Source organism: Rhinolophus hipposideros (genome assembly GCF_964194185.1).
Source record: "Rhinolophus hipposideros genome assembly, chromosome: 9".
Lineage (NCBI taxonomy): Eukaryota > Metazoa > Chordata > Mammalia > Chiroptera > Rhinolophidae > Rhinolophus > Rhinolophus hipposideros.
The window spans coordinates 65,346,699-65,372,192 of record NC_138055.1 but is presented as its reverse complement, the minus strand read 5'-3'; the positions used below and the strand labels follow the sequence as shown (position 1 = coordinate 65,372,192).

General features: G+C 34.7%; 1 protein-coding gene and 1 pseudogene across 3 annotated transcripts in view; one reads left to right on the top strand and one right to left on the bottom strand.

Annotated features, from left to right (window-relative positions):
- Positions 1–303: 303 nt before the first annotated feature.
- NUP107 (nucleoporin 107) overlaps positions 304–25,494 on the bottom strand; it is a 41,435-nt gene continuing 16,244 nt past the window's right edge. Inside the window, exons 11-28 of one of the 2 annotated variants that reach the window (XM_081061033.1) lie at positions 22,619–22,697; positions 21,016–21,129; positions 17,989–18,079; positions 17,769–17,845; positions 15,915–15,974; positions 15,088–15,233; positions 14,941–14,989; positions 12,379–12,448; positions 11,943–12,061; positions 11,187–11,225; positions 10,765–10,915; positions 10,328–10,440; positions 9,591–9,693; positions 8,977–9,137; positions 7,764–7,889; positions 7,251–7,364; positions 2,632–2,799; positions 304–2,264 (exon numbers count right to left, since the gene is read on the bottom strand). In XM_081061033.1, the coding sequence (XP_080917159.1) occupies positions 2,157–2,264; positions 2,632–2,799; positions 7,251–7,364; positions 7,764–7,889; positions 8,977–9,137; positions 9,591–9,693; positions 10,328–10,440; positions 10,765–10,915; positions 11,187–11,225; positions 11,943–12,061; positions 12,379–12,448; positions 14,941–14,989; positions 15,088–15,233; positions 15,915–15,974; positions 17,769–17,845; positions 17,989–18,079; positions 21,016–21,129; positions 22,619–22,697 (1,888 nt within the window). In that variant the 3' untranslated portion in view covers positions 304–2,156. Of the gene's footprint in view, positions 2,265–2,411; positions 2,800–7,250; positions 7,365–7,763; positions 7,890–8,976; positions 9,138–9,590; positions 9,694–10,327; positions 10,441–10,764; positions 10,916–11,186; positions 11,226–11,942; positions 12,062–12,378; positions 12,449–14,940; positions 14,990–15,087; positions 15,234–15,914; positions 15,975–17,768; positions 17,846–17,988; positions 18,080–21,015; positions 21,130–22,618; positions 22,698–25,494 lie in introns of those variants that run through there. The other variant, XM_081061032.1, reaches the window with a different exon arrangement.
- On the top strand, positions 23,570–23,999 carry LOC308501972 (nuclear nucleic acid-binding protein C1D-like; annotated as a pseudogene). The gene has a single exon. The product of its transcript is annotated as a nuclear nucleic acid-binding protein C1D-like (transcript).

Sequence of the window (25,494 nt, the reverse complement as noted above, 5' to 3'; positions counted from 1 at the left end):
AAACTGTATAATTTTTGACAAATGGATGCACCTATGAAACCCACCACACCCGTTAAGATATAAAACATTTCCATCATCTCAGAAAATTCCCTAGGAAATTCCCACCCTACCACCAAAAGGAAGCCACTGTTCTAATTGTTTTCACCAATTATTCTATAATAGAACTTCATATAAATGAATCACACACTATGTATTCTTTTTGTGTCTAAGTTCTTTTGTTGAACAGATCAATTCTTTCCTTTTTATATTGCTGAGTAGTATTTTTGTTATGAACATACCACAATTCTCCTACTGACAATGTAAAGTATAGTGGGGGTAAAGTTTATTTTCCATATGGATATTCAGTTGTTCTGCCACAATTTATTGAAATTCACCCAAATTTTGATTTTGAAAAATTTTAAATCTAGTTAACATTTTGCCATATTTGCTTTATCTTTGTAGACTTTTATTTTAAAGCTAAACCGTTTCAAAGTACAGGCTTCATCTCTAAATATTTCAGCATGCATCTCCTAAGAATAAGAACACTCTTCTACCTAGCCACAATACCATTATCACATCTAAGAAAATTAATATTAATTCAATCATCCCAAATAATACACAATCTATTTTCTTGCTGGAATATTGATAGGCATTGTGTTAACCTTGTATATCAATATGAGAAGGGACACCTTTACTAGCTTGAGTCTTACAATTAATAAACATGGTGTGTCTCTCCATTTTACTTTGCTCTTCTTTGGTTTCTTTCAGCAGCATTTTATAGTTTTCAACATACAAGTCCCATACATGTTAGACTTACACTTTTTTATCAGTTCATACTGCTCTACCTCGTTTTTAAAATGGATACATAGTAAGATATAAGAATGAAAGGTTTTGATGATATAATATTTCATCACTGGATCCCTTTAGCTAGAATAAAAGCTTGAGGCCAACTCCATTGTCTCTATACCTCTTTCCAACTGATGCCAGGAAGACAATGTTATTATCAACTCTCGCTGTCTGTGCTGGGTACAGGAGGACTGCCGATACTCATCTCTGACTTAAGCTGGAATGGCCCATGTAAGAATCATCTACACATATTACATTTAAAAATACAAATTCTATGACTCTATGCCAGGACTCCTAAGCCAGACATCTTAGGAGTGCCATCTATAAATACATACTCGTATTTAACAAATTCCTCAGGTGATTCAGATGACTAGCCCGTTTTGGGAGTTACTAACCCAGACCAAGTTATTAGTCACATTCTCTTTAAATTTTTTCCCATTTATAAGTCCTACGTTCTTGTCGGTTCGGCATACTTGCTGATTCATAAACATGCATTGGCACTTGCAGGCCTTGCTCATATTGATTTCCTGATCTGTAGTGTCTCACCATTCTTGTTCTGAATCTTTGCCTTTGTAAATTCAGTACATTACTCAAACCACAACCCAAATGCTACTTCCTCAGAGACCTTTTAGCTGGAAATAGTTCTTCGTGCTCTGATTACTTGTATTTTTTAATGGCATTGAAAAAAAAAAAGTTTATTGCATTTCCCCTAGAAGAAGGGCTGGATTAGATCTTACTCATTTTGTATTCCTCAATTTATTCAATGTTCACCATTCACCATGTGCCAGATACCACATTAATTCTTATTTTAATAGCACCTTATTTTAATAGCAGGTTCACTGAATGAAAGTTAATAAACTAGAAATGTCTTCAAAATAAAGAGAACAATAGCTTAATATTACTTTAGAAAAAATTTTGCTATATTCATTTTCTTAGCTTTAATATTTAAAAAACACTAAATTTTATGAGAAATTACATACCTGACTTAAATCTACTTGCCATTCTTTTCAGAATATTTATGATCATAGGAAAAAAATAGGAAAACAGGAAATTTAATTTCTTATTACAAAACAGAATGACAAACAGAATTTGTAAATAACAGAAATTTTTATTTTATATCATTTTATTAATGAACAGGGAAATAACTGATATAATACACTAAAATTTCAGTGTTACCATAATATTCTGAAAAGTACAAAATTCAAATGTTTAAATTTTACAAACATTTTCCCCCATAATGCAAAAGAAAAAATCCAGTAATTACAAATATGTATATTTTACAAAAAACTCCATTTATCATGGAAATAGTGAGATTACAAAGAGTAGATGAATTATGACTGAATTTCATATCCTAACGGATCAAGCCCCTGATCTAGGAGCATAAGAGAGGATTCTCTTAACTTCTGCAGCAATTTCCTTAGCTCTTCCTTAGAAAATACCTGATTTTTAAAAAAGAGAAAAAGAATGAGAACAAAGGAAAGTTAAGAACTTTTATTCACCTAATCAATTTGATTAGCCTAACATAAGAAGAAATCCCTCTTTGACATTTATGTAGCCAGAGGCCAGTATGCTAGCACGGCCTAGGAATTTCAAAGTTATTTCTCTAAGTCAGTCTAAATATTTCTAACTGCTTAGGAATGTATACACATTTTGGGGGAAAAGTACAATCATTAAAACGGGACTATCACTTTAAGAAAATCGAAGTACAGCTAAAAAATAAAAATAAACACATCTCACACAATTAAATATTACCACAGAGCTTATCAAATCACTAAAATGTAAACGTGTAAATGCTCTAAAACTTACCAGATACAGTTTGTGGCGCTCAGAGGACACCATATCTGCTAACTGCAGGCATTCCTGATACTGACCAGTACTATGTAATACAGTGTGAAGCAGAAAACACAATGCTGGCAGACAAAGCTTTCTCAGTAAAACCATTTGATGTGTTCTTTCATGGTCTTCCTCAGTATCCTATGGACAGACAACGTCAAGTAGTCATTTTAACAACTTTAAGCTAAATACTCTGTATGGCATCAAAACCAAAAAGCAACAGGGAGAAGCTAAAGGATAGCTTATCATGCCCATTAAAAGTAAAACAAGGCAGGCTTTCAGTCATGGTATCTAGTAGGCAAGATTTTTTAGCAAAACAGCATGAAGATGAACAAAATATACTACAGAAGAGTCACAGGTCTGATAATGAAAACAAAATGTTTCTGATTTGTATTTCTAGTAAACTTACTATGTCTTGAATAAAAACGTGTAATAGGAGTAAGTAAGAGTTAGAGACTGAATACCACCAGGCAAAACTCAGAACAGAAAACCATCACCATTCCCCTGGGCATCCGAGTACAGATGGAAACAGACATATAAGGAGGTCTCAGAGGATGTACCTGACTGGCAGCAAAGACTGGCTGAGAAGGCTCAGGATGGGGCGGGGGGAAGGGGTGGCGGGGGAGAGGAGCACAGGGAAGGACAACTTCACTGCAAACGTCTTGTTTTTAAACAAAGAACAAATTTATGATGTCTTTGTGTTAATTTTTTTAAAATAGAAAAATTGAAAGAACCTATAGATTTGAATAATATAACCAATGAGACAGAACTAACAACTATGTGAGGAAAACTTAATGTGGAGACAGCAAGTAACATTTCTTTTGTGAGTATGCTTAAATCTTTCTAAAAAATTATGTAAGAGTGCAGGAGAATAAACCTTACATTTTCTCCTAACAAATTTGAAAACTAAAGTAATTAAAATAGAAAGGTACTCAACCACACTAAAATTTCTGAAATAATCTTAAAAATAGGAAGGAAATCCACAGAACTCATAATGTAAAACAAAACAGAAAACAGGACACGTTAAAACAATAACTGGTTCTTTGAAAAGCCTATTAAAGATACATACAATTAATTTTTAAAAGGGTACTGTCTTAGAAGTTTGGATTTTTTTTTCCTTATGACAATTACATTAATCTCTAAAAATATCTCCATGTGTGAGGCTGTAATATTAAACTGCTAAAACATTTTTCAAAGGTAGATATAAGTAGAGGTGTGAAACAACAAACTGTAACCTGGTAATTCTACCAATGAGTAATTGTACTAAGTTAGTCTGACCTAGGTCAGGTTTCCACACAGGAAAAATTATCATCAATCTTTTAGTCTTGTTTTGAGATATAAATACATAAAAGCAAATACTAAAATGCGTGCTTTGCATTTTCTTAGCTTTAAAAGGGTTGGCACCTTCATTTCTTTTCTCAAATAGGAATTCATCACTACCTTCACAGGGGTATTTAAAACACCTTACTAGTAATTCTTACCAGTGATTCCTACCTGGGCCTAGAATGAGAGGACTGCTTCTTTCTGGGTCATTCCATCTGTGCTTCAATGTAGTCTTTCCCCCTACACTACAGAGGCCAAGTACCCCTGGCTCCTAGACTTCTTATCCCCTGAAAGTAGCAGCAGGTTCATCAATAACCTCACCTCACAGGATGGATTCTGTTTATCAATAACCTCATCTCACAGGATGGATTCCGGGAGCCGCTTCTCCTAAATCCTTCTGCTGCCAAATACCAAGGTTTGCTACCAGTGATCTCCTCTACTGACTATTATATAATGGATTCCCATACCAGCAGACGGGCTGCTGCTATCAACCATCCAGAATTATGCCTGATGGGCCTGGTGGGCCCAACAATTTACCACAAGGAAAAGGGAATTAACTGCTCTGCACAACCTAGGATATTTTTCTTATCTGAGTGAAGAAAAGCTTTGAAAAATCCTGTAAATACAGAAAACAAGACGATTCTTTCCATCAGGGACATACAGTGCCTTATATATGAGAAAAACTCATTAATTCTAAGTGTTGATAGCAGAAGTGGACCTGTAGTGACAGGGACCCCTGAAATGAAGACAATACATTCACCCCAATAATGTAGTACTATTCATTTACCAAATATTTTCCAAAAGCCTCTTATGTTTTAGGTATTATTTTAAGTGCCACGGTCAGAGAAATGAAGAAAACAAGGTTGTTCCCTTCATGAAGGTTATGTTGTAATGGGGGCAGACATACAAAAAACAAATAAATTGATATACATTATATCAGACTGTGGTAAGTGCTATGAAGAAAACTAACTCAGGATAAGGAGACAGAACGTTGACAGGTGTGTGTACATATATGCATATGTTATTTAGGATAGGGTGGTTGGGGCGGGGGAGAGTGTAAAGATGACATTGGAACAGACTGCTCAATGAAGGAAGGGAGCCAACCATGCAAATACCTTGGGGAAAGAGCATTCTAGGCAGAGGGAGAACAGCAAAGATGTTCAGAAGGCTAGAGTGTAGGGAGGGGAGAGCTATAGGACACGTAGACAAGTTCCAATGTACATGTGACCTTGTACATCAAGAAAAGAACTTTGAGTTTTATTCAAAGAGTAATGAGATGACATGAGAAGGTTCTAAGTAGGAGAATGACATCTATTTCATTTTAAAAGGATTACTAGCTGATCTATGTGAGGAAGGGACTGTATAAGGAAGAGTGGGAAGCAAGGGAAAGATTGTTGGAGCTTCAACTAAAATGTGGTGAAAGCAGAGATGGTGAAAAGTAGGTAAAAATGGCCTGCCTGCTCCACCCCCTGCCATCCCTGTGTGCCACCAGCCTCCAACACTAATGGGACCATTCCACAGTTACACAGTAACTTGGAGACGTCAGTAGAAGAGACAGTATATAATGCCTTGGCTACCTTGTACATCTGTGCTTTGCACAACAGTAGCTGGAAGGCAAGTGAGTGGGGGCTTACGTCCTGGCCGTGCCCCACTCTACAGGTCATGCTCACCTGGCACGGAATTGATCTGTGTAAGGGAAAGGGTATTATTTCCTACTTCTTATACAAGTGATACATGTGGTAGCAGAAGCCCTGATAATTCCCTATTGTGTTGAACAAGTAAGAGTGTTACGCTAAACTCAACCACGGTGATTCAAAATGTCATTATTTACCATTTGATTGTTCAAGAAATCTCTTCTTGTCTGGATTATTTGAAGCGGTTGAGACTGAACATTGACTTTTAAATGTTTGATAAAACAAAATGGTATCATTCATTGCCTTCTATTCCACCTCCATTTTGACACTACTCCAGCCTACTTTGTGGCTTTCATTATCTGATCTACTAAGATTAATAACTAGTATAACAAAGATTTGTGTATTAACAAGGCACTCAAGTCTTTTTAAAATTTAAATAGCATTTAGCAACACTAAAACTTTTATCTTTGTGAGCACAAATTAGAAAAGTTGAGCCTGAGGAACCTGCTAAAACTTCGAAATTATTTATGAAGTCAGCAGAGTTCTATTAAGAATTTTAGGGTAAGAAGAAAAGACTTTAAAGATATTACTGTATCAGGGATTAGTAACAAATAGGAGCTCAAAGCTAATCTCCTAGACCTATTGTTTTTTTTTGCTTCTGGAAAGCCAGGAAAGCTGGAAAAATGTTGTGGCTAAAAATAATAGTGAATATATTAGGACATGGTAGAAGATACTAGGAATACTCCTATGGTTTTCTCTGTTCAAAATAATGTGCCAACTATCCAGAATTCAGCATTTCCAAGTCTCTTTGGATAGACCATCAGGTCTGCAAAGGCCAAACTGAGGTACTGACTGTTTCTGTCGTGCTCCAGGTTCAAGCTTCAGTGTCTTTCCCTCGCTGATTATCACCTGCAGTATCCTTCCTTTCCCCCACCTCAGCTCATCCACATTCTACCCGATTCCTTCAAGATTCAGTCAAATGCTATACCTTTCAAGCATCCTGTCCAGATCTCTTCCAGGCAAAGGAAAACTTTTTTTCCCCCTGAACTCACAAAATACTTAATTTGTGCTTTTCTTATGGCATTAAGTACTTCTGTAGCTGGATCTCAACCCAGGGTACACATTAAAGCTTGCTATTCAATTAATAAAAAATAAAAATTAAAAAGCGTGGCCCTACTTCAGACCAATTCAACCAGACCCTCTGGGGACAGAACCCAGCATTTCAAAAAAGCTTTCAAGATAAATGGATAGCTCAGAGGTGAGGTCACTGCTTTACATGTCTTACTCGTTCTACCAGATTATCCTCATATCCCTAAATTGAGTTGAATACTTGTATAATTAAAATTGTAGGTCCAGAATTTTAAAAAATTAGATTTTAGTATCCCGAGTGAAGATATTAAATGTGAAGAAACAGTTTACCCAAGAGTTGAATATTCCTATTTCCTGGCTAGTATTTTCAGTTTAGATTTAAATTATGGGATGTTCAGTATTAAATACAAAGGTTAAGTAAGAACTACAGATGCTCCTATTCAGAGACAAAACTTTTTTTTTCTTTTTTTTTTCAGAGACAAAACTTTTTAAAAAAGAGATACATATATTTTTTGCTTTTAGCTACAAACAATGCACACAACTTACCTCTCTAACATCCACCATCCATCCTCCATCAACAAACAATAAGACATTGTACATTTTCTCCTTTACATCAGCAGTTAGGGCATCCAAATGCCCTTTCCAAATACCATAATCCATCTGTAAAACAAACACAAGGCAGATATATAAATGGACTAAAACCAATAAATAATGTATTTGTAAAGTGCACCCGGGAATATATGTAATGTGGAGTATCATTCTGAAGAGCTGACATTCAGTCAGCCAAATATAAAAATAAACATCAACAGACTGCATTTAAATAAAACACTAAAATAATAGCTTTGTAAATGAATACTATTGTCATCTGAAGGTATGTTTCATCTCTGGCTAATTATCTACTTTAGAAAGAAAAGTAAACAGATGGCTTTTTTTCAAAGCAGAACATTAACAGGAAGATCACCTGTTATAATAGAAATATAGCTGCTGAAAAAAATGATCTCATTAAAATATATGGCATGTATAGATGCAACAGACACGTCTCCTCTATATTCAACTTACTTCGTATTTCTTTTCTTTGTGCTCATGAGCCACTTTCTCAGTAAAACTTGGTTGAGGTATCAAAGCAGGTTTTTGTGGAGCTGAATTCATATGCTTAAACCACTCATTAAACGTTTCATGGGCTTCCTAAAATAGAAAAATACAGAAAAAGAAAACTTTTTATATACATTCAACAAAGCTTTAAAAATTTGGTTCTTAGAAATAATTTTGTAGCATCAAGAAACAAAATGTTCAATATTTAAGTTTTTATGCAAAAAAATCACTGTGAATGTTTTGTCTAGTGACGAACACCAGCAAGACGTGTACGCGTGGGTGTACACATCATTTTCTGGCACCTACTCCTATCTCAGCACCCTGATCACATACATATCTTGACATTTAGCACTCTGTGAGGTGCACATGTTTCCTTGCCTGTCTTTCTGACTGATCTATTAGCTTCTCGGCGGCAAGGACAGAAAGCCATTCACAGAGTAGTCCCATGTAATCACTTCATTATTTGTTGAATGAATTTTGAATGAGCATTTTGTTTTTTTAGTCATAACAAATAGAGAATATCTTGCTTTTCTCAGTTATCGCCGAAGGCAGGAATGGTAAAGTCGAGATAAGCATTCAAAGAAAACATTAGCTTCAGACATCACATATACTATCTCCCATGTGAAGTGTCTTGTTTGGTTAGCACTGATTAGAGGCTCATATTAATGAAGACCAGGTCATGATTTCAATGCCCTTGTGGATCAGTCAGTACCACAGTCACAAGAAAGGTAAGATAATGAGTCAATCACCACTTCTGGAAACAGTTCCAAGTCTGAGAGTGAATCAGAAAGACCATCATGAAGACAGGCACTTTTGTCTTTTTCTCCCCCTCACCCTTCTACCTCCTTCCCCCCACCCACATTCTGGTTCAAGCTGTTGTTTCTCAGTCTAGTTGTGTAGGACACAGCTCCCTGGCCCGTGCTGGTATTATGAGCCTTGCGTTAGCCCCAGGCTGAGGCAGTCGGTCGCCATTCATCAGTGAGCTGCTCACAGCCAGCTGCTCACCAATCACCTGCGGCAGCCCAGCTCCAAGGAGAGCTGTTGTTCACAATCTTAGCTGTAGAGGGCACAGATTACTGCTCCATGTGGGAATCGAACCCCTGACCTCAGGGTTAGAAGCAAAGCGCTCCAACCACCTGAGCCACCAGACCAGCCCCTGTCTTTTTCTTTACAGTCTTACCAAATAAGCTCTAATGCACAAATGTTCTCTGATAGCATTATCATCTTCAGGAGGAAGTGGGCTTTCCATTCCTTGTTCCTCCCATTGATTATAGATTTCTGCTATAGAATCCTGAGGAATTTTCACAAATACTTCTTTTGCAGCTTCATGTTTTTTTGATGCTGTGAAAAAGATATACAATTTTTCAATATATATGTGGATTTGTGTGTAACGGTTTCTAAAGTATAATCATTGGTTTGCAACTTTTACAGTCAGCTGTAACCATTTCACGTACTTCAGTTAAAGGTCTGGGCGATCTTTCTACCTAACGGCTGGGCCTTTTCCTTATTTCAATGCTATAGTCACAAAAGGTTTCATTAAGTGCAATTAAATACTTCTGAGTCTTAAAAAAAAAAAGGATTACATTTTTCAAAGCCTTGAGATTATACACAAAATTGAGTAGGGCATGAAAATTCACTGTTAAACATGTTTTGTTTCATAATACCAAGTTTGATATATATATGAGTGGCTTTTTGTGCCCTCCACTATTGGAAAGGTTTGAAAAACAAAACAAAGTTAAAGAATATATAGATTTGAACAAAAAGCTTTAAAAAGAATATAAAAATACAGCATACCCAAGAATTTTCTTATTATTGCATTGCCTTGTTTTAGTGCTTCGGCCCTCTGTGCTGGGTCAAACACCAACCAGTCAATTACATCAATTTTTAAACGGTCCTCCTATTCATTTAATTGAGAGAGAGAAAAAAGAAACATCAGTTTTGTTGTTTTCTAAGATATTCTGCAAATTAGAATTAACTTACACCTGCACTTCTAGTGAACCTCATTGTCCCTCAAATTATACAAAATTATGAAAGAATCCAGCTTTCCTTAGCTTATTTTCATATTTAATAGCTTTCTATTAAATTATGGATAAACCTACTGGACTGTGAATCTGGAATTATATATTCTATGTCCCACCAACTTAACCATGTGATTCCTTTAAGGGTTACTCTAAAAATTTTTTCTTTCCTAGATAAAACTTTCAATTCCTTTCTGAAAATAGGGATATGTAAGTATCATAAGAGTTAGTGATTGATCAAGTATCAAGAATAATGTGATGAGCAAAAACCCAAAGCTCAGATTTTTTCAATTAAAGAAGCTTCCTCTAACATAATACTACTATAAGTAATCCCTTATATAAGACTTGAAGTTTGCTTTCAATTTTTATAACTTAAAAGATTTTGGCTGACAAAGAAAAATTCTTAAATAAAGAAAAGAAGCCAGAGAATTTTAAGGTAGAAGATCACCAAAGCACAACACAAGGAATTATTAGGAGTTACACATAACACACTTCCCCTCACCCTTATATTACCTCAGTAGTGCCAGTATCTAGGGCTGGGGCCAGGTCATGATGACTGAATTCACCATTATCCTTCTTTCGAATATTCTCAACTACAGTTTTTGTTATAGTTGCAATATCCAAATCTAAAGAATTTTTTGAAGAGACAAAAACAAGACTTAATCGTTCACACCAATATTCTCTAAACAGTCACAATGATTTGGTAAATTTGGGATAGAAATTTTTAAAAACTGTAACATAAAATATGAAAGATATTATGAAAGAAAATGCCAAAATTTAAAGATACAGATTTTTACACGAGTTACAGTATATTTTATTCCTAAAACAGAATTTCATTGAAATTCTCTTAAGAGAAATAAGATTTAAAACTAGAAGGATAAATGTTACTAAAGCCAAAATGCTAAATTTGCCTACAAAGCCCAATGATGAAGTTCTCGAACTACTTTTACCTGCTTCTTTTGCCAGCTCCAGGCAATGGTGGCGCTGCTCAAGTTCTGTCACACCTTCCAAAAACAATGCGTACTGGGCAACAGCTAGGTCTTGAGGTAAATGACAGGTATAAAATGCTATGAGATTTATATGCTTCTCATTTATTAAAAGCTGAAAAATAGAAAAAGATCAAAGTATGTCAATAATAAAACAAATGTTTGAAAAAGTTCAAACATATTTAGGAGAAATTCATACAAATACGGATTTGTGCTGCTAAACAGAAAAATTCTTTAAAAATGAACTTATGATAATTAAAGATCTCTTACAGACTCTGATGAATTTCCTGCCACTGGATATTAAAATACCATCATTCTAATTTTTATTTTCATTAAAATAGTAAAAAAAAAAAAAAAAAGTCAAGTGGTGGATTCTCAAAGTTTACCTGTATATATGTCTTTAAAACCTCAATGGAAACTTCTTCCTTCATTGGGAAAAAAGATATAATTCAATTATAAACACAACTGCTTATGTGTATCAGCAATATGTCTAATAAAAATTCTGCTATTAAATTTTTAAATATTTACTATTGAGCAAAAACTATATGCAAGGCTAAGTGCTTAGCCAAGTTCATATATTGCCTGATTTAATCTTACCATACTCTTTGTGGGTAGTTATTCTTATTGTCACATTTTACAGAGAAAGAAACTAAAACCTACGGAGGTTTTATTTATCCAGAACAAAACTATAAGCTGCTTAGCAAGGCTGTGAACCCAAGATTCTTACTCCAAGACCCAAGCTTTCAACTGCTGTATCATTCTGCCTTTTACATGTACTCTGACCAAAATGTTATCATTTAGGAAAAAAGGAAAAAAGAAAACAAAGATTTATAATCTCACATCGAACTCAGTCTCACTCAATTAGCCTAGCTGCTTGAGTTAGATTTAGAGTTGGGTCCTGATGAGGATTAAAGTTATGAATTTGCCAAAAACCAGATGACCATCAGCATTCTGCAGCCACAGATTAGAATGCTAACAGGTCATCCACAGAGAGTTACCACTGAACGACCACATGAGACTATATAGAAGACTTTGGCATCCTTATGACCATTTCTAGAAAACAACAAAAAAGCAGTGTTTTCCTGACGACAGGTCTAAAGCATCTATCTTGTAGAGAAGGTAAATGGTTCATTTTTATTTACTTTGGTCTGTAGTCCCAGAGTGCGAAAAAACAAAATGAGATGAGTCATGAAGCGCAGGAGGTGTCCAGGTAGATTATTTCTGCTTTTGGAAAGCCATTTGCTAAACTCATCCATCAAACCTACGAGCCATCAAAGCAAAGATTCAACAATAGGGATAAAAATCAAAAGAAGATAAATAAACATTACCAAGAACATTTACCACATTCCTACAGTGCTATTTAGTCACTATCTCATTGTTAATAACTCATATAAAAGTGAGTCTGGATTAAATCCAAACTGTTATATTTAACAGTTAAGGAGATGGTTGCATCCAAATAGGCTGTTTATAAAGATGAAAAGATGTGGTGAGTCATACGTATTGACTTGATAACTTTTTACAAAATTACTATAAGAAAACAGAGCTCATACAAAGTAAAATAAAATTATAATATCTTACCATCAATGTCTCCCAGGATAAGGAATTTTTGAACTATATGATAATGTTCTTGATTCTCTTCCAGAACTCTCTGAAAAAATTTTTACATTTTCCATAAATCGTCTAGTGGTCATTCTGTAGTATGTACTTATTGTTAAACTAAAAATGTCAAACTTCAAGAAGGAACACACATAAAGAAAAAGTTGGAAATGAATGATCTCAGGAGATCAAAATAAAACATGGGAAAGATACTGCCTTTGGGATTTAATCAAGGCTTACAAATCCAGGACTAAACAATATGTTTGAAAGCAAAGAACTGTGATAAAACAATTTAATCTCTGTGAATGTTATTAAACTTCTATTTTTTTATATTTTACTACTGTTTTCCTTGACACTCCATGATGGACCAGAAAGGAAGTGCATATGCGACCTAAGAAAATAAACTATAAAGATTTCTTTCAACATGAACAGTAGTTATTAAAAGCATTCTTTGGGTATTCTCTTCTGCACATGGCACCAAGAGTAAGAAAACCACCAAAATAGTGAATAGGTAAAAAGTAGGGGAAAAAAACATCTACAAGTAACCTTCAGCTGGGTTTCTTGAAGCGTAACAGTTTATTTTTTGTCAAAATTTAAAATTTTTACTTAGTTGTCTAAATTTTCTTGCAACATTTCTTTTTAACATTCAAACTTTTGTTCCATCTGGAATTTATTTTAATACATAGCATGAGGTAGGGATCTAGCTTTGTTGTCTTTCCAAATGTAAAGTTAATTTTGTCCACTTCATGTATCTAAATAAACCGTCCCAATTCCTCTAAAATGAAAGGTCACCACTGTCATTGTTCATTTCTCACCTATTCTTACATCTAATATGGACTTTTGGTTCCACTGATCTATTATTTATTCCTGTGCCAGTTTTATACTGTTTTGCTATATCTTTATATTGTTTTGTTATTAAGACAGCATCCCATAACTATTGTTCTTTTCCAAATTTTCTTGCCATTCTTACGCATTCATCTATTTGGAAATTTTCTGCCTAGAAATAATCCCCAAAGGTTTAGGTTTCTATGTTAATTTTGCAATAAATGACATTTACGTTGAATTTTCTCATCCAGGAACGTGGTATATCTATTTACTCATCTTCAATAAAATTCTAGCTTTCTTCATGAAGGCTCTCAAACCTTTGGTAATTTTTATTCCTAGGTATCTTAGAGTTTTAGTCAATAATTTAAATGGGACTTTTGAAGAGGGCTATATGCTTTTCTAACTAGTTATAACAAGTACAGAAAGGCTATGATTTTTTGTAACTTTATTTTGGATTTAGATACTTGAACAAGTTCTTTTTATCTTATTAATTCTAGTAACTTTCTGAGTCTTGAGTTTCTAGATTTGCACTTTCATCATTATGTAAATGTTCTCCCTTTTCTAACATTTATATCTATTCCTTGACGTTCTTGTTTTATTTTCATTAGTTGGAATCCCCAAAATAATAAACACTTGACAAAAAAAAACATTAATTTCCTTACTATACAAAGAGTTCATATGCAATAATAAAGATAAAACTCAACAGAAAAATGGGTAAAAGATCTGAACAGGAAATTCACAAATGGTCAATAAACATAGGAAAACTTGCTCAGCCTTATGAATACACAGAAAAATGTGAGTAGAACAGTGCACTCTCATTTCTCACCTAATTTGATGGATTGGCAAAAAATAAAAAGGGTGATACACGGGACTTGTGAGAATGCAGGGAAATGGACACAATAAATTATTTGTGAGAGTATGAATTAATTGCTATAACCAGTTAATTAATTAATTTAACACACATACACCCTTCAACCCAGCAACCCTGCTTTCAGGAAACCTATCCTAAAGAAACAGAACTAGCAGAGGAGCATATATGTATATAAGAATGTTCACTGTAGTGCTAAAAACAACCTAAATATCAGCAAATGTGCAATGATTTAAAAATTACATACAGAACATTATGTACCTATTAAAAAAGAACATGAGGTTGTCAAATCTATATCCATGAACTTGGAGACAGTATCATTAAGAAAAAAAAAAAACAACCCAGTCCAAGTTGTGATGTATATGGTATGATGTGAAAAACAACAAAAACCAAAATCCTACACCAGAATATCTAATTATTTATACATATTTGCAAGAGTATGGACAAAGATACAGAAGGATACATATCAATATGTTTTATCATCTCAGGGGAATGAGAAACACCATAAAGTCATTGGGAGAAAATTATCATAAAGGTTTTATTTATACATCTTTGTGTTACTTTGTTCCAAGAATATACAGTATTACTTTGGTTATTTTAAAATTCTTAAAGAACATTACTTTTAAGAAGGTTATTTTGAGATGTAGAAAAAGAAAGTCTTACTAATTTATCATTATGTGTTTTAATTTTTCAAAAGGAAAGATACAAATTAGATTACATGCATATCACATATTTAGATGAAACAAATAGGTTTCATGTATTTTTTTTGCCTTTCAGCTACAGTGCACAACAGCATTCACATTTATAGTTTCCTATTTCAGTTATTATAAAATAGTCATAATAATATTTACCTTTTTATCAGTCGCTTGAAGTTCTTCGAAAACCTTTTCTAAGGTCCAACTTTGAAAGAAAGAACAGGATAAAGGATGAAATAATATTAATAAACTTAACAGAGCATACTACAAACCACCATGACTAAAACAAACCAACAAACTCACTTTGCTTCCAAATATTCTCTAGGGAGCTCTTCAGTTTCATCCAGAGTCATGACTGAGGTCCGGATCTCCTGTTCTACCAGACTGTCCACCATCACCCGAAAGTAGGCCCACACTGTGTCTTCCCAGGTGTCACAGACAGGAAGAAGCTTTTCCCCCATTCCAAAACAGAAAAACATAGACATAGTCAACAAAAAAGAAAGGAAAACCAAAATTATATAAGGCACTATAATGACACAGAATATTGTGGATTGTAAAATATCACATTGAATAATCCACCCATCCCCTCGCCAAACCACATCTTCTAAGAAGTCTGACCTACCCTGTTTCCCCAAAAATAAGACCTTACTTTCGGGGAAACACAGGATTAAGATTTTTTCCCATACTGAGTTCACAATAGCATCAACTTTCCATGCTGATATAAGACGATGTTTCAACTAATTAATGTCATCCCTCAAAAGAGCTGTAAAATGTAGAGGATAATGGGGTTGTCAGAAGCACACACACGTAAGACAATCCAAACAGTCACTGTGCCTTAGTGGCAACTGCTGCATAAAACTATGGGTACTATCAGTCTTCAATAAATGCATGTTGTAATTAAATTTATAATCTTAGAAACTGAAGTCTGATTTCACATAGTAAAACATCATTTGGTGTATGGGATACATCATATTGAGCAGCTCAAGTCACTATTCTATTCCATGATTATCTCTATCATTGCTACTTTTAAAAAGTAGTTTAAGTTTATAAGATTTATTATATACAATTAAAATATTTTCTGTACATGATTTCATTCCACAGGAAAAGAATTATTAAAATAGATTGCATACCTGCTTGAGATTCCCACTTAAAGCTGCATAAATTGCTCTTTCATATCTATTAAAAAGCTCCTGAAATACAATAAATACAAATAAATTTGGAATACTGTTTTTCTTAGTATGTCAATTTTTTTCAGAATATGGAATTTTGCAATGTTTTCTAAACTGAACTTATTTATTCAATAGTTTCTAAACTTTAGTGAAAGATCTGGTGGGGTAACAAGAAGGAAGGATCCCTTAGTTTGATGATACAGTCATACTGAAATCTTTAGGAAAAGTCAAAGATCTAAATTTCAAATACAGGGTGTAAAAGTAGATCCAACTCGAATGGATGATTTAAAATAGTCAAATTTTATTCCAGATAGAACCTGTATAGGTGTTTTTCCCTAGAAAGTTTCTAAATACCTAATACTACCTGACACTGACCTAAAAACATCAAAACAAGACACACGGAAGTTGTCAGGCATCAGTTTGTATCAAATTCCTAAATTGAATTAGTTATATTCATCAAATTATCCCATTTTACTTCCAGATTCTATTAATGGCACTTCCAGTTTTCTTATCATCCAAACAAGACACTTCAGAGACTGTTACTATGTAACTAAGTGCTCCTCTGCCTTCTGTCTGCAATTACTCATCCTGACTATTCTTGCTTCCTTCCTTTCCACTCTCAAATATTATCCTAGATGAGGCCCTTATTACTTAGTGTCTGAATAATTCTAAGAGGCTCCTATCCTAGTTTCTCAGCCTTTGGTCCATTCAATTTTAAGCCTATTTTCCATCGCCACACAGATTTTAAAACCTTCTGTCAGGTGCCCTTGAGGTTTTAATGGTTCACCACTATCTACGATTAAAAAAGTTCTCAATCCTTAAGCTACACTTGAGGACCACCATTGCCTGTTTTTAATTTACCTCTTTCAATCTTTCCCATTACAGTCAGTTCTTCTACAAAGCTTGTTTTAAAAATGTGAATTTGTTCCAAAGCAATTGACATATCAAGGAACAATCTGAACATAATGCAAATTTCCCATTTGCTTATGCACAATTTCATCCACAAGAAATGCTAAGTGAATGCAGAAAACTATATACCCAGGTAAACTGGCCACCAAAATACACAAAAGTAACACATCTCAAACACCTACCAGCTAACTCAGTTCATCAGGTGTTTTACAATCTAAACTGATACACATCAAGTGTTACAGTTTTGTATGATTTCAGAGAACCTCCTTTTACCACTTCCCAATAACTCACAAGCTGCAACCCTCTGACACCCAATTTCAGAAGCAGACGTCAGGTCTCTTTCAAGGTAAACGCCACATTTATTGTAATATTTATATATTTCCTAACCATTGAACAGTGTGAAACTGTGCTGCTTCTATTAAGTTTTTATCTTTTTATGTATCACTGATGGTTTTTGAGTATTGTATTCTTAACTCCTTTTCACCCAGAAGTCCTGTGGGTTTTTGTACAATTTTTTGCACGCTGCAATGATTTTTAGGAATGCATAGGTCAGGTCATAACCTATACATCCTACCTAGAATTCCTTTTTATTGTCATGCCCAACAGCCCATATCCTACTAATTTTTAAAAGTTCAATTCAATTCTTTCTCTTGGGAACCAGCTTTAGCTCAAGGCTTATTATTCTCAGAACTCATTTGGTGCCTCCTTTATATTTTTGCCTTATGTCAGTGTTTAATTCTTACTACTTAGTGTCTGAATAATTCTGATTAAGTCAGCCAACTCCTATTCCTCACTTTGATTGGAAATTCTTTCAAAACAGGAATTTTAGCCCGAACTACAGTACCTTCAGGCCTTTAATTAACTAGAGTAAAAATCATTGCCAATAAATATTTGATTATATCTTACATCTTCGGCCATTCTCCAACAACTTATTTTCCAAATGCATCTGTATGGATTCCCTTCAACAGACTCTAATTCTGTTCCTATAAAACAGCAAAAGAAAACAAATATGTAGTTTAAAATGGTATCTTTCATTGATTTTTAAAAACAAAAGCTGTACTTCACAGAGATTAACATTTAGAGCTAAATATACCCCCAACTCTCAGAATAAAATCCACTAAAATACCTCCATTCACATTAGGGTCATGATAGAGCTTCCAGCCTTCGAGTGTTGCAGCTCTCCATGCCTGACCACAGCGCTTACAGAGCCGTTGTGCCTTCAGAAACAAGAAAGAGCAGTTAGTCATATAACCAGTGTAGTACTGGAAAAGTGCTTGTGCCTTATAGAAAAGTGATAAGCAGCGTATGACAGGATTAGGTAATGTATGGCACAGATATTACAAACAATGATGTAGACAACTAGTAACGGTGTTTCACTTTATCACCATATACATGTCTTTCTGTGGTTGGTCTCTGCCTTTTCTTTTTTTTTTTTTTTTTGAGGATGGTGCAGCTCACAGTGGCCCATGCGGGGATTGAACCAGCAACCTTGGTGTTATTAGCACCACGCTCTAACCAAGTGAACTAACTGGCCACTCCCCTGCCTTTCTTTACTAAATAATCCTTTTTTTTGCTCTTTGATTTTGGGCTTACCAACAGGGTCCTATGGTGCCCACAGGCACTTAATTCTACTGGAGACAAATAGGGCTAAAGAGGTTGATGACCCTTGATTTATGTAAAAGAATTACAAAAACACTGTTAATTTCTAGAATGACAGGGTGCTATTGTTTATTCACTCTTCCAATTATACTTCTGTATGTTAAATGTGAGCAATCAGATGAACTTGATATACCAGTAAGATAGATACGTGTTTGTTGTTCTATCATCTCTTCCCCATTTTTAGTTCGTACGGTTTGGGAAGGCCTAATCCCGTCTCTGAACTCTAGGGTTAGGCATGTGATCTAGTAAGAATCACCCCCAGGGCTCCTGCTGGAGACATGGAAAGAGAGAGACACACTCTTTGCTGGGACTGTTAGCTGGCAGGAAGATGTAACCTGCTGGAGGTTACCACAGACACGAGGAGTGGCTTCTAGACAATTAAGCCAAAGAGGCGGGCAGAGCCAAGAGCTCAGCAAATAGACAGTATCCTAATGACATCTTTCGAGTCCCAGGATCCTGCTTAAAGTCAGATATAACCCTCTAGACTTTTCTGTTCCATGAGTCAATCAATTCCCCCCCTTATAAGTAATTTCCGTTGGGTTTCTTGAACCTAGAAAACCTGATTAATACAACCAGTTAAAGACTATCTCAGACACCATTCTGGATTTATGGCTTTAAAAATTATGAAATAATGAAAGTTATGTAGAAACATGGAAAAATGTTTTGATATGCTATCTCAAAAAGGGAGATACAAACTGAACGCAGAACTTTGAAAACATTATTCTAAATGAAATAAGCCAAACACAAAAGGACAAATATTGTCTGAGTCTACTTATATGAAATATCTAGAACAGGCATACTCATAGAGACAGGAAGCAGATCACAGGTCACAGGCGCTGGGGGAAGAGGGAAATGGGGAATTATTTTGCATAATGGTTACAGAGTTTCTGGTTGGGGTGATGAAAAGTTTTATGGCGATGGTTTCACAATGAATGTAATTAATGCACTGAAATGTACACTGAAAAATAGATAAAATGACAAATTTTGTTGTACAGATTTTGCCACAATGAAAAACAATATACCAAAATCACTATAGCATACACTTTAAATGGGTGAACTGTATGGTATGTGAATTAGATTTCAATAAAGATGTTAAAAAAGAAAAAAAAACCCTGAACGTATACTATGATTACAATTATGTTAAAAAGAGGTCTAAAAGAAACAGGGCTGTGAGTAAATACAAAAAACCCGTTATCTGTGGTTATGTAAAGGTAGTGGGACCCAGAGAGTTTTTGTTTACACCCTTTCGGTAATGTGATCATTTTTTGTTTTGTTTTAAAAAAATACATCCGTTTGCCACTGCAATTCCTAGTACCTTGCACATCACCTGGCAGAGTGGCTGGGACTTAAATGTTTTCTGAATAAATGAATATGTGATATGAATTTCTTCTCCTAATTAAAAAATAAGAACAATCTTAATAACCCTAGACTTACTACTATAAGAAATTACTTAAGAAATTACTTGATATATGCTAATGGTTTGTAACACAGAAGAACAAACAACACTTTGAACTAACATGTTTCCATCTAAAAGAACATCAGGGACAGTACTGCAAAAGAAATACTCATACAACATAATACCTAAAGCTTGAAGCTTCTATGCGTCACACTGCTCATCTGGAGTCAATGAAGCCATTCAGTAAGCTAATTAGATACTTAATGTTCTACAGACACACCTCGTTTTACAGTGCCTCGCTATACTTGCTTCACAGATTTCGCGTTTTTCTCCTACATGTTGAAGGCAAGACCCTCCACCAGCAAAAATATATCACTCCTATTGTGGTGTTCTGGAACCAAATCCGTAACATCTCCGAGGTCTGCCTGTGCATGCAAGACCTTAACTATCACAAAGATTACATTTTTTTTCTGCACAGTTCAGTGGTCCATGGAAGGATCGAACCCGCAACCTTGGTGTTATTAGCACCATGCTCTAACCAACTGAGCTAACTGGCCACCTCCCCCAACTCCTTTTTAAAGGAGATTACATTTTAAAGAGTGAGGTTTAAACTGTCGAACAACTATGGTGTACACCTGAAATTAATATAATATTGTATGCTAGCTATAATTTAATAAAAATCTTTTAAAGAAGAAAAAGGAGGTGAGGTTAAAAGGGAGAAGTCCGAGGGCCATAATAGTCTACAAATGCATAAATAGAGTCACGTGAAGAGTAACTTGGGTCAGACTTATTCTTAATGCACACATCAGAACTAGAAATAATGGGGATATGCCTAAGATACAGAGTACAATATAGAAAGGCAAAGTCTGACTCCTTATAAAGAATTTTCTAGTAGAGTGGTACAAACTAGAGTGCACTGCTTTCTGAGGCAATGTGTCCTTATCACTGGAAATGTTCAAACGGCAGTTACATCTAGATATACTGTGAAAGAGATTACTACTGTACTGAGAAGGCATATGAGGTGGTCACAAAGACGCCTTCCAACTTAAAGAGTCTCTGAGGTTTTAAACACTGGACAGCAGGGTGTACATGACTTACCTCTTCTGTCATTCCAGCGCGGATTAGCGTGAAAAGATACTTGAGTAATCTAACTTCATCTTCTCTATCCAGATCATCAAGGGGCATTTTCTGTCTTATAGGAGCATCAGGATCCTATGATAAAAAGAAAAAAAATCAACTATAAATCCTTTCTATCCACATACATTTAAACACTATCAAGATATGATAAATCTCTCCTGATTACTGAAACAAATTCATTAACAAAGGAAATGGTCACAAATGTTCCAAATGGCCACACAACTGTTCACTGCGCATTCTAAGCGGACTCCGTTGGTCCTCAAAGTTGCATGCCTAGGTCAGGAAAGGTGGAAACATCACTAGTCCAGTATAGTAGGTGTGCTGTTCATAATTCAAGGTGACTTGATCTTTACTCTGTTATAGCAACTACATGGCCAAGTTAATTCTAAACAGAATCAGGCCTAGATGGAAATGAGTGTAGAGGAGAAATGGAAGGAATCGTAATTTATTGTGTGACTAGAAAGTACCTCCTGAGAAACCTATGAGAAAAGAGCCCATGATGGGTTAATGCTACATAAAACACACCAATGCCCAATAAATTTTTTTTAAAAAAACAGATTTCTAATAAAGATCTCCCCGTCCCCAAAAAACCCCAGTTATTCCTACCTACTACTTTTCACAGATAGAAAGGAATGTGCTTTTAAACATCTGGGATGATATACTGTCCTCACCTTTCAGCAAAGAGCACATGATCTGCATATGGAATTTCAAGTGAAAAATTATAATAATGTGACTTAAGAAAGGAAGTAATTCTTATTCCAAATATTACTGTGTATGGTAATACAAATTATCAATCCAGAAAATGAAATGCACAATAGATCAATTGGCTATTTTCACAAATATTTTGTAGACAGACACAATTATTCAATTTTGGAACATGACCTCTTTCTGGAAAAAGGAAACCACCACTTTCCAGATGTTAAGAGCAAATGATTTTCAGTTGCTTGCTACCGCTACCGGGTAATTTAGCTACAATTTATTTTAAGCTCTACCAGTAGTTTCCAAACAATTTTCACAAAAAACCTCTTTTGTTACCAAATGGAATTTTATTCATTTTTTCATAACCACTTATTTCTCCCACTGCTCACTATAAACATTTAATTCACATGCTGACACCTGTCACAAAGCTTTCTTCCTTTATTTCCACAATTAGACTACTGTTCTTTTCAAATCCACTATTGTTCCTATTACTCGTATCCTAAAATGACCTTTCTAACCTCTAACTAATTCACAAAGTTCCCCTCCCCCATTTTCTATTTAAATGATCTTTCATAGGTCACCGTCTTCTAGTTGAAGAATCAAACTTTGCTATAAGACCAAAATTGTTTTGTTTTTAATGCTGGCAAATCAGGGACACTTTCTATACCTTCTTTTAAAATTTACAACTCAGAGATCGTAGGTATGTTCAAATTCCACCAAATTCAAATGCAACTTTGTAGTTTTAAATAGTATGAGCAAACCTTCAGGAACCAAAAACAAGAATCCAAGAGAAGTTCTCAGACTTTAAAAAAAAAAAAAAAATCACCTAACTTTGAGGACAACTTCCATTTCAAAGAACACTTACCAATTCAGTGACAAGAGGGCGGACACTTCCTATATAAGAAGACAGCTGTCGCTGTTTCAAGGTATGCAGAGTATTTTCCCTGAAAGAAAAAAGTAGTTTCTTTTTAAGGAGTTATTTTAATAGGTCTACTTAAAAAATCAAAGTCAACGTAAGAAAAATAGTATAAACTCAGAAAAAAACATGCAAAAATGCTAAGTATGAAAGGGCATTTTACATTTTAGCACAGATGACTAATGATGTTAAGCACATTTCATGTCCTTATCGGCCACTCATCTAGATGCTTTTGTGAGTTATCTATTCAAATTTTTGCCCTTTTTATTGAGCTATCTTTTTATTACTGAGATGCAGTTCTTTATGAACTATAGGTTCTACATGGTTTTCTAGTCTGTGGCTTGTCAACAATTCATTTCCTCAATGATGTCTTTTAATGAGAAGTTTTTAATTTTGATGAAGTCAAATCATTTTTTGTCCCGATTTATTGCTTTCTGTGACCTAAGAAACACTTGCCTATCCCCAAGTCATAAAGATGTCCTCTTATATTTTCTTCTAAAAGCTTATGGTTTTTACCTTTTACATTTAGGACTGTGATCCATCTTGAATTATTCGTTGGATATGATGCGAGAGGGGTGTCAAGGTTAATTTCTTTTCACATAGATAACCAGCTTTTTTTTGCAGTTTGTTGAAAAGGCATCTCTTTCCCCATTGGATTGCTTTTACTCCTTTGTTGAAACTAAATGACCAAGTCAATAAGTGTGGGTCTATTTTTGGGTTCTTTATTCTGTTCCATTAGTCAGTAAAAAAGGGAGACTAAGTCATAAAAAACTTACAAAAACCTTAATAGTCATTTTAACTGAAACAAATTTTTTTTCTAAAAATTGAAATTTCGTTTTTGCTCAGAAAAATCACAACTATTTTTCTGGGAGACAGGAGTGGAAGACCAGTGAGTTGGTCATAATGGCAGGAAAGGAAATTAATGAAGACTATCCAGCAAAAATTCATGACTATTTATCAACATTTGAGAATTCCATTGGTGCTGCAGATGAGATACTGAAGACCATGAGGTCTGTTTCTAGAAATGAATTGTTTAAGAAGTTGGAGCCACTCAAACAAGCAAAAGTGGATTTAGTTTCTGCTTATACATTAAATTCAATGTTTTGGGTTTATTTGGCTATTCAGGGAGTTAATCCTAAGGAACATCCAGTAAAGTAGGAATTAGGAAGAAACAAGAGTGTAGAGGAACAGAGTCAAGGAAATAACAGACAAGAAAAAGGCTGGCAAGCTGGACAGAGGTGCAGCTTCAAGATTTGTAAAAAACGCCCTCTGGGAACCAAAACCTAAACATGCATCCAAAGTTGCCAATAAAGGAAAAAGTAAAAATTAACCTTCGGTTTTGATGTACCCATGTTCAAAAAATACACCATTTTTATTGTTTTATACAAAATAAATGATTATGTGGCAACGCAAGGTTTGCCTTATTGAATCCATTATTGAATTCCTTATAAGGTATTCCTTATTAAATTCATATATAAACTTTACATTTAAATTTGTAATACTAAATACTTTTTTCCCCCAGAAAAATTACATTATCTTTATTGATTTTCCTATAGAGCACTACGAAGTTTTTAACACTGTGGTATATTTTATACTTATAGTTTACCATCTCTCTTGACAGGAACTTATTTCCTTATACAGGTCAACCTTTCAAGTACCACTTTATAAGCAACTATGAAATTTAAATTAAATGTTCTTTGCAAACAATTTGTGTATTTTAAATGAATAATGACTTAATGAAGTATGCTATCTGAAGCCTGAACTTATAAATACATCTGTTTTCACTATATATGAGAAAAATGAAATGACTTAAATGTCCATTATTTTTCTGTGTAGTTACTTTACCATGTTGTCATGACTTTGGGAATTGCTTCTTTTGATATTTGAAGTGCGAATTTAAGACTTTAAGGCTATACTTTAATTCCTGGCCCTCTGCGTCCGTGTCCCATTTAAAGTAAATTATATTCTCATTAATTTTAGATGGGAAATGAGGCTGCACATTGATGGGTGAATTTTGGCATAATGGTTATATCCTGTCAGTAAAGGCTGTAAATGTTGTATAAAATAAGAAAAATCACAAACTACTCAAGATTTAATTTTTAATAAACATTTAGTAGCACTAATTTCCTAGTTAAGCAGAGAAAACATATAATTGACTTGCAAACTGTGTGTACATGTATTAGTGAATTCAAAGGCAATCTGAACTTTTTCTACAAGTCTTGAAACTATCCTTCCCTCCAACCTTTTTTTTTTTTAGCTACGTTTTATTTTTTTTTTAAGGAGGGAGCAGCTCACAGTGGCCCATGTGGGGATTGAACTGGCAACCTTGGTGCAACCAGCACCATGCTCTAACCAGCTGAGCTAACCGGCCACTCCATAAACTGTCCTTTCAGCCTAGGGGTGCTTTCTGGTGTCAATGTCCTACAATAATTTAGAAGTACTGAAGGATATTGGGAAAATAATTATTTAAAATTTAAAAAAAAAATTTTTTTTAAAGTAGCTAGAAACATAGCACATGTGCAATCAAATTATGAGTAAGAAAATAAAGCAGGTGACTGAAAACACGAATCAGATCATATCATTCTTTTATTCTCAAGGTTTTCCATCACATTTAGAATAAAGTCCCAAACCCTTAACCTCTGCCTGTCCATAAAAGTCCTGCATAAGCTGGCCCTCTTCAGTCTCATTCCCTACCATTTTTTTCTGCTGTGTTCACATGCTTCCTGTGCAAATATTCACCTTCTCAGGGTCTTTGTAGTTTCTGTTCTTGCCCAGATCACTTGTCCCTCAGATTGCTGCATGGCTTGCCTCCTTTATTTAAAAGA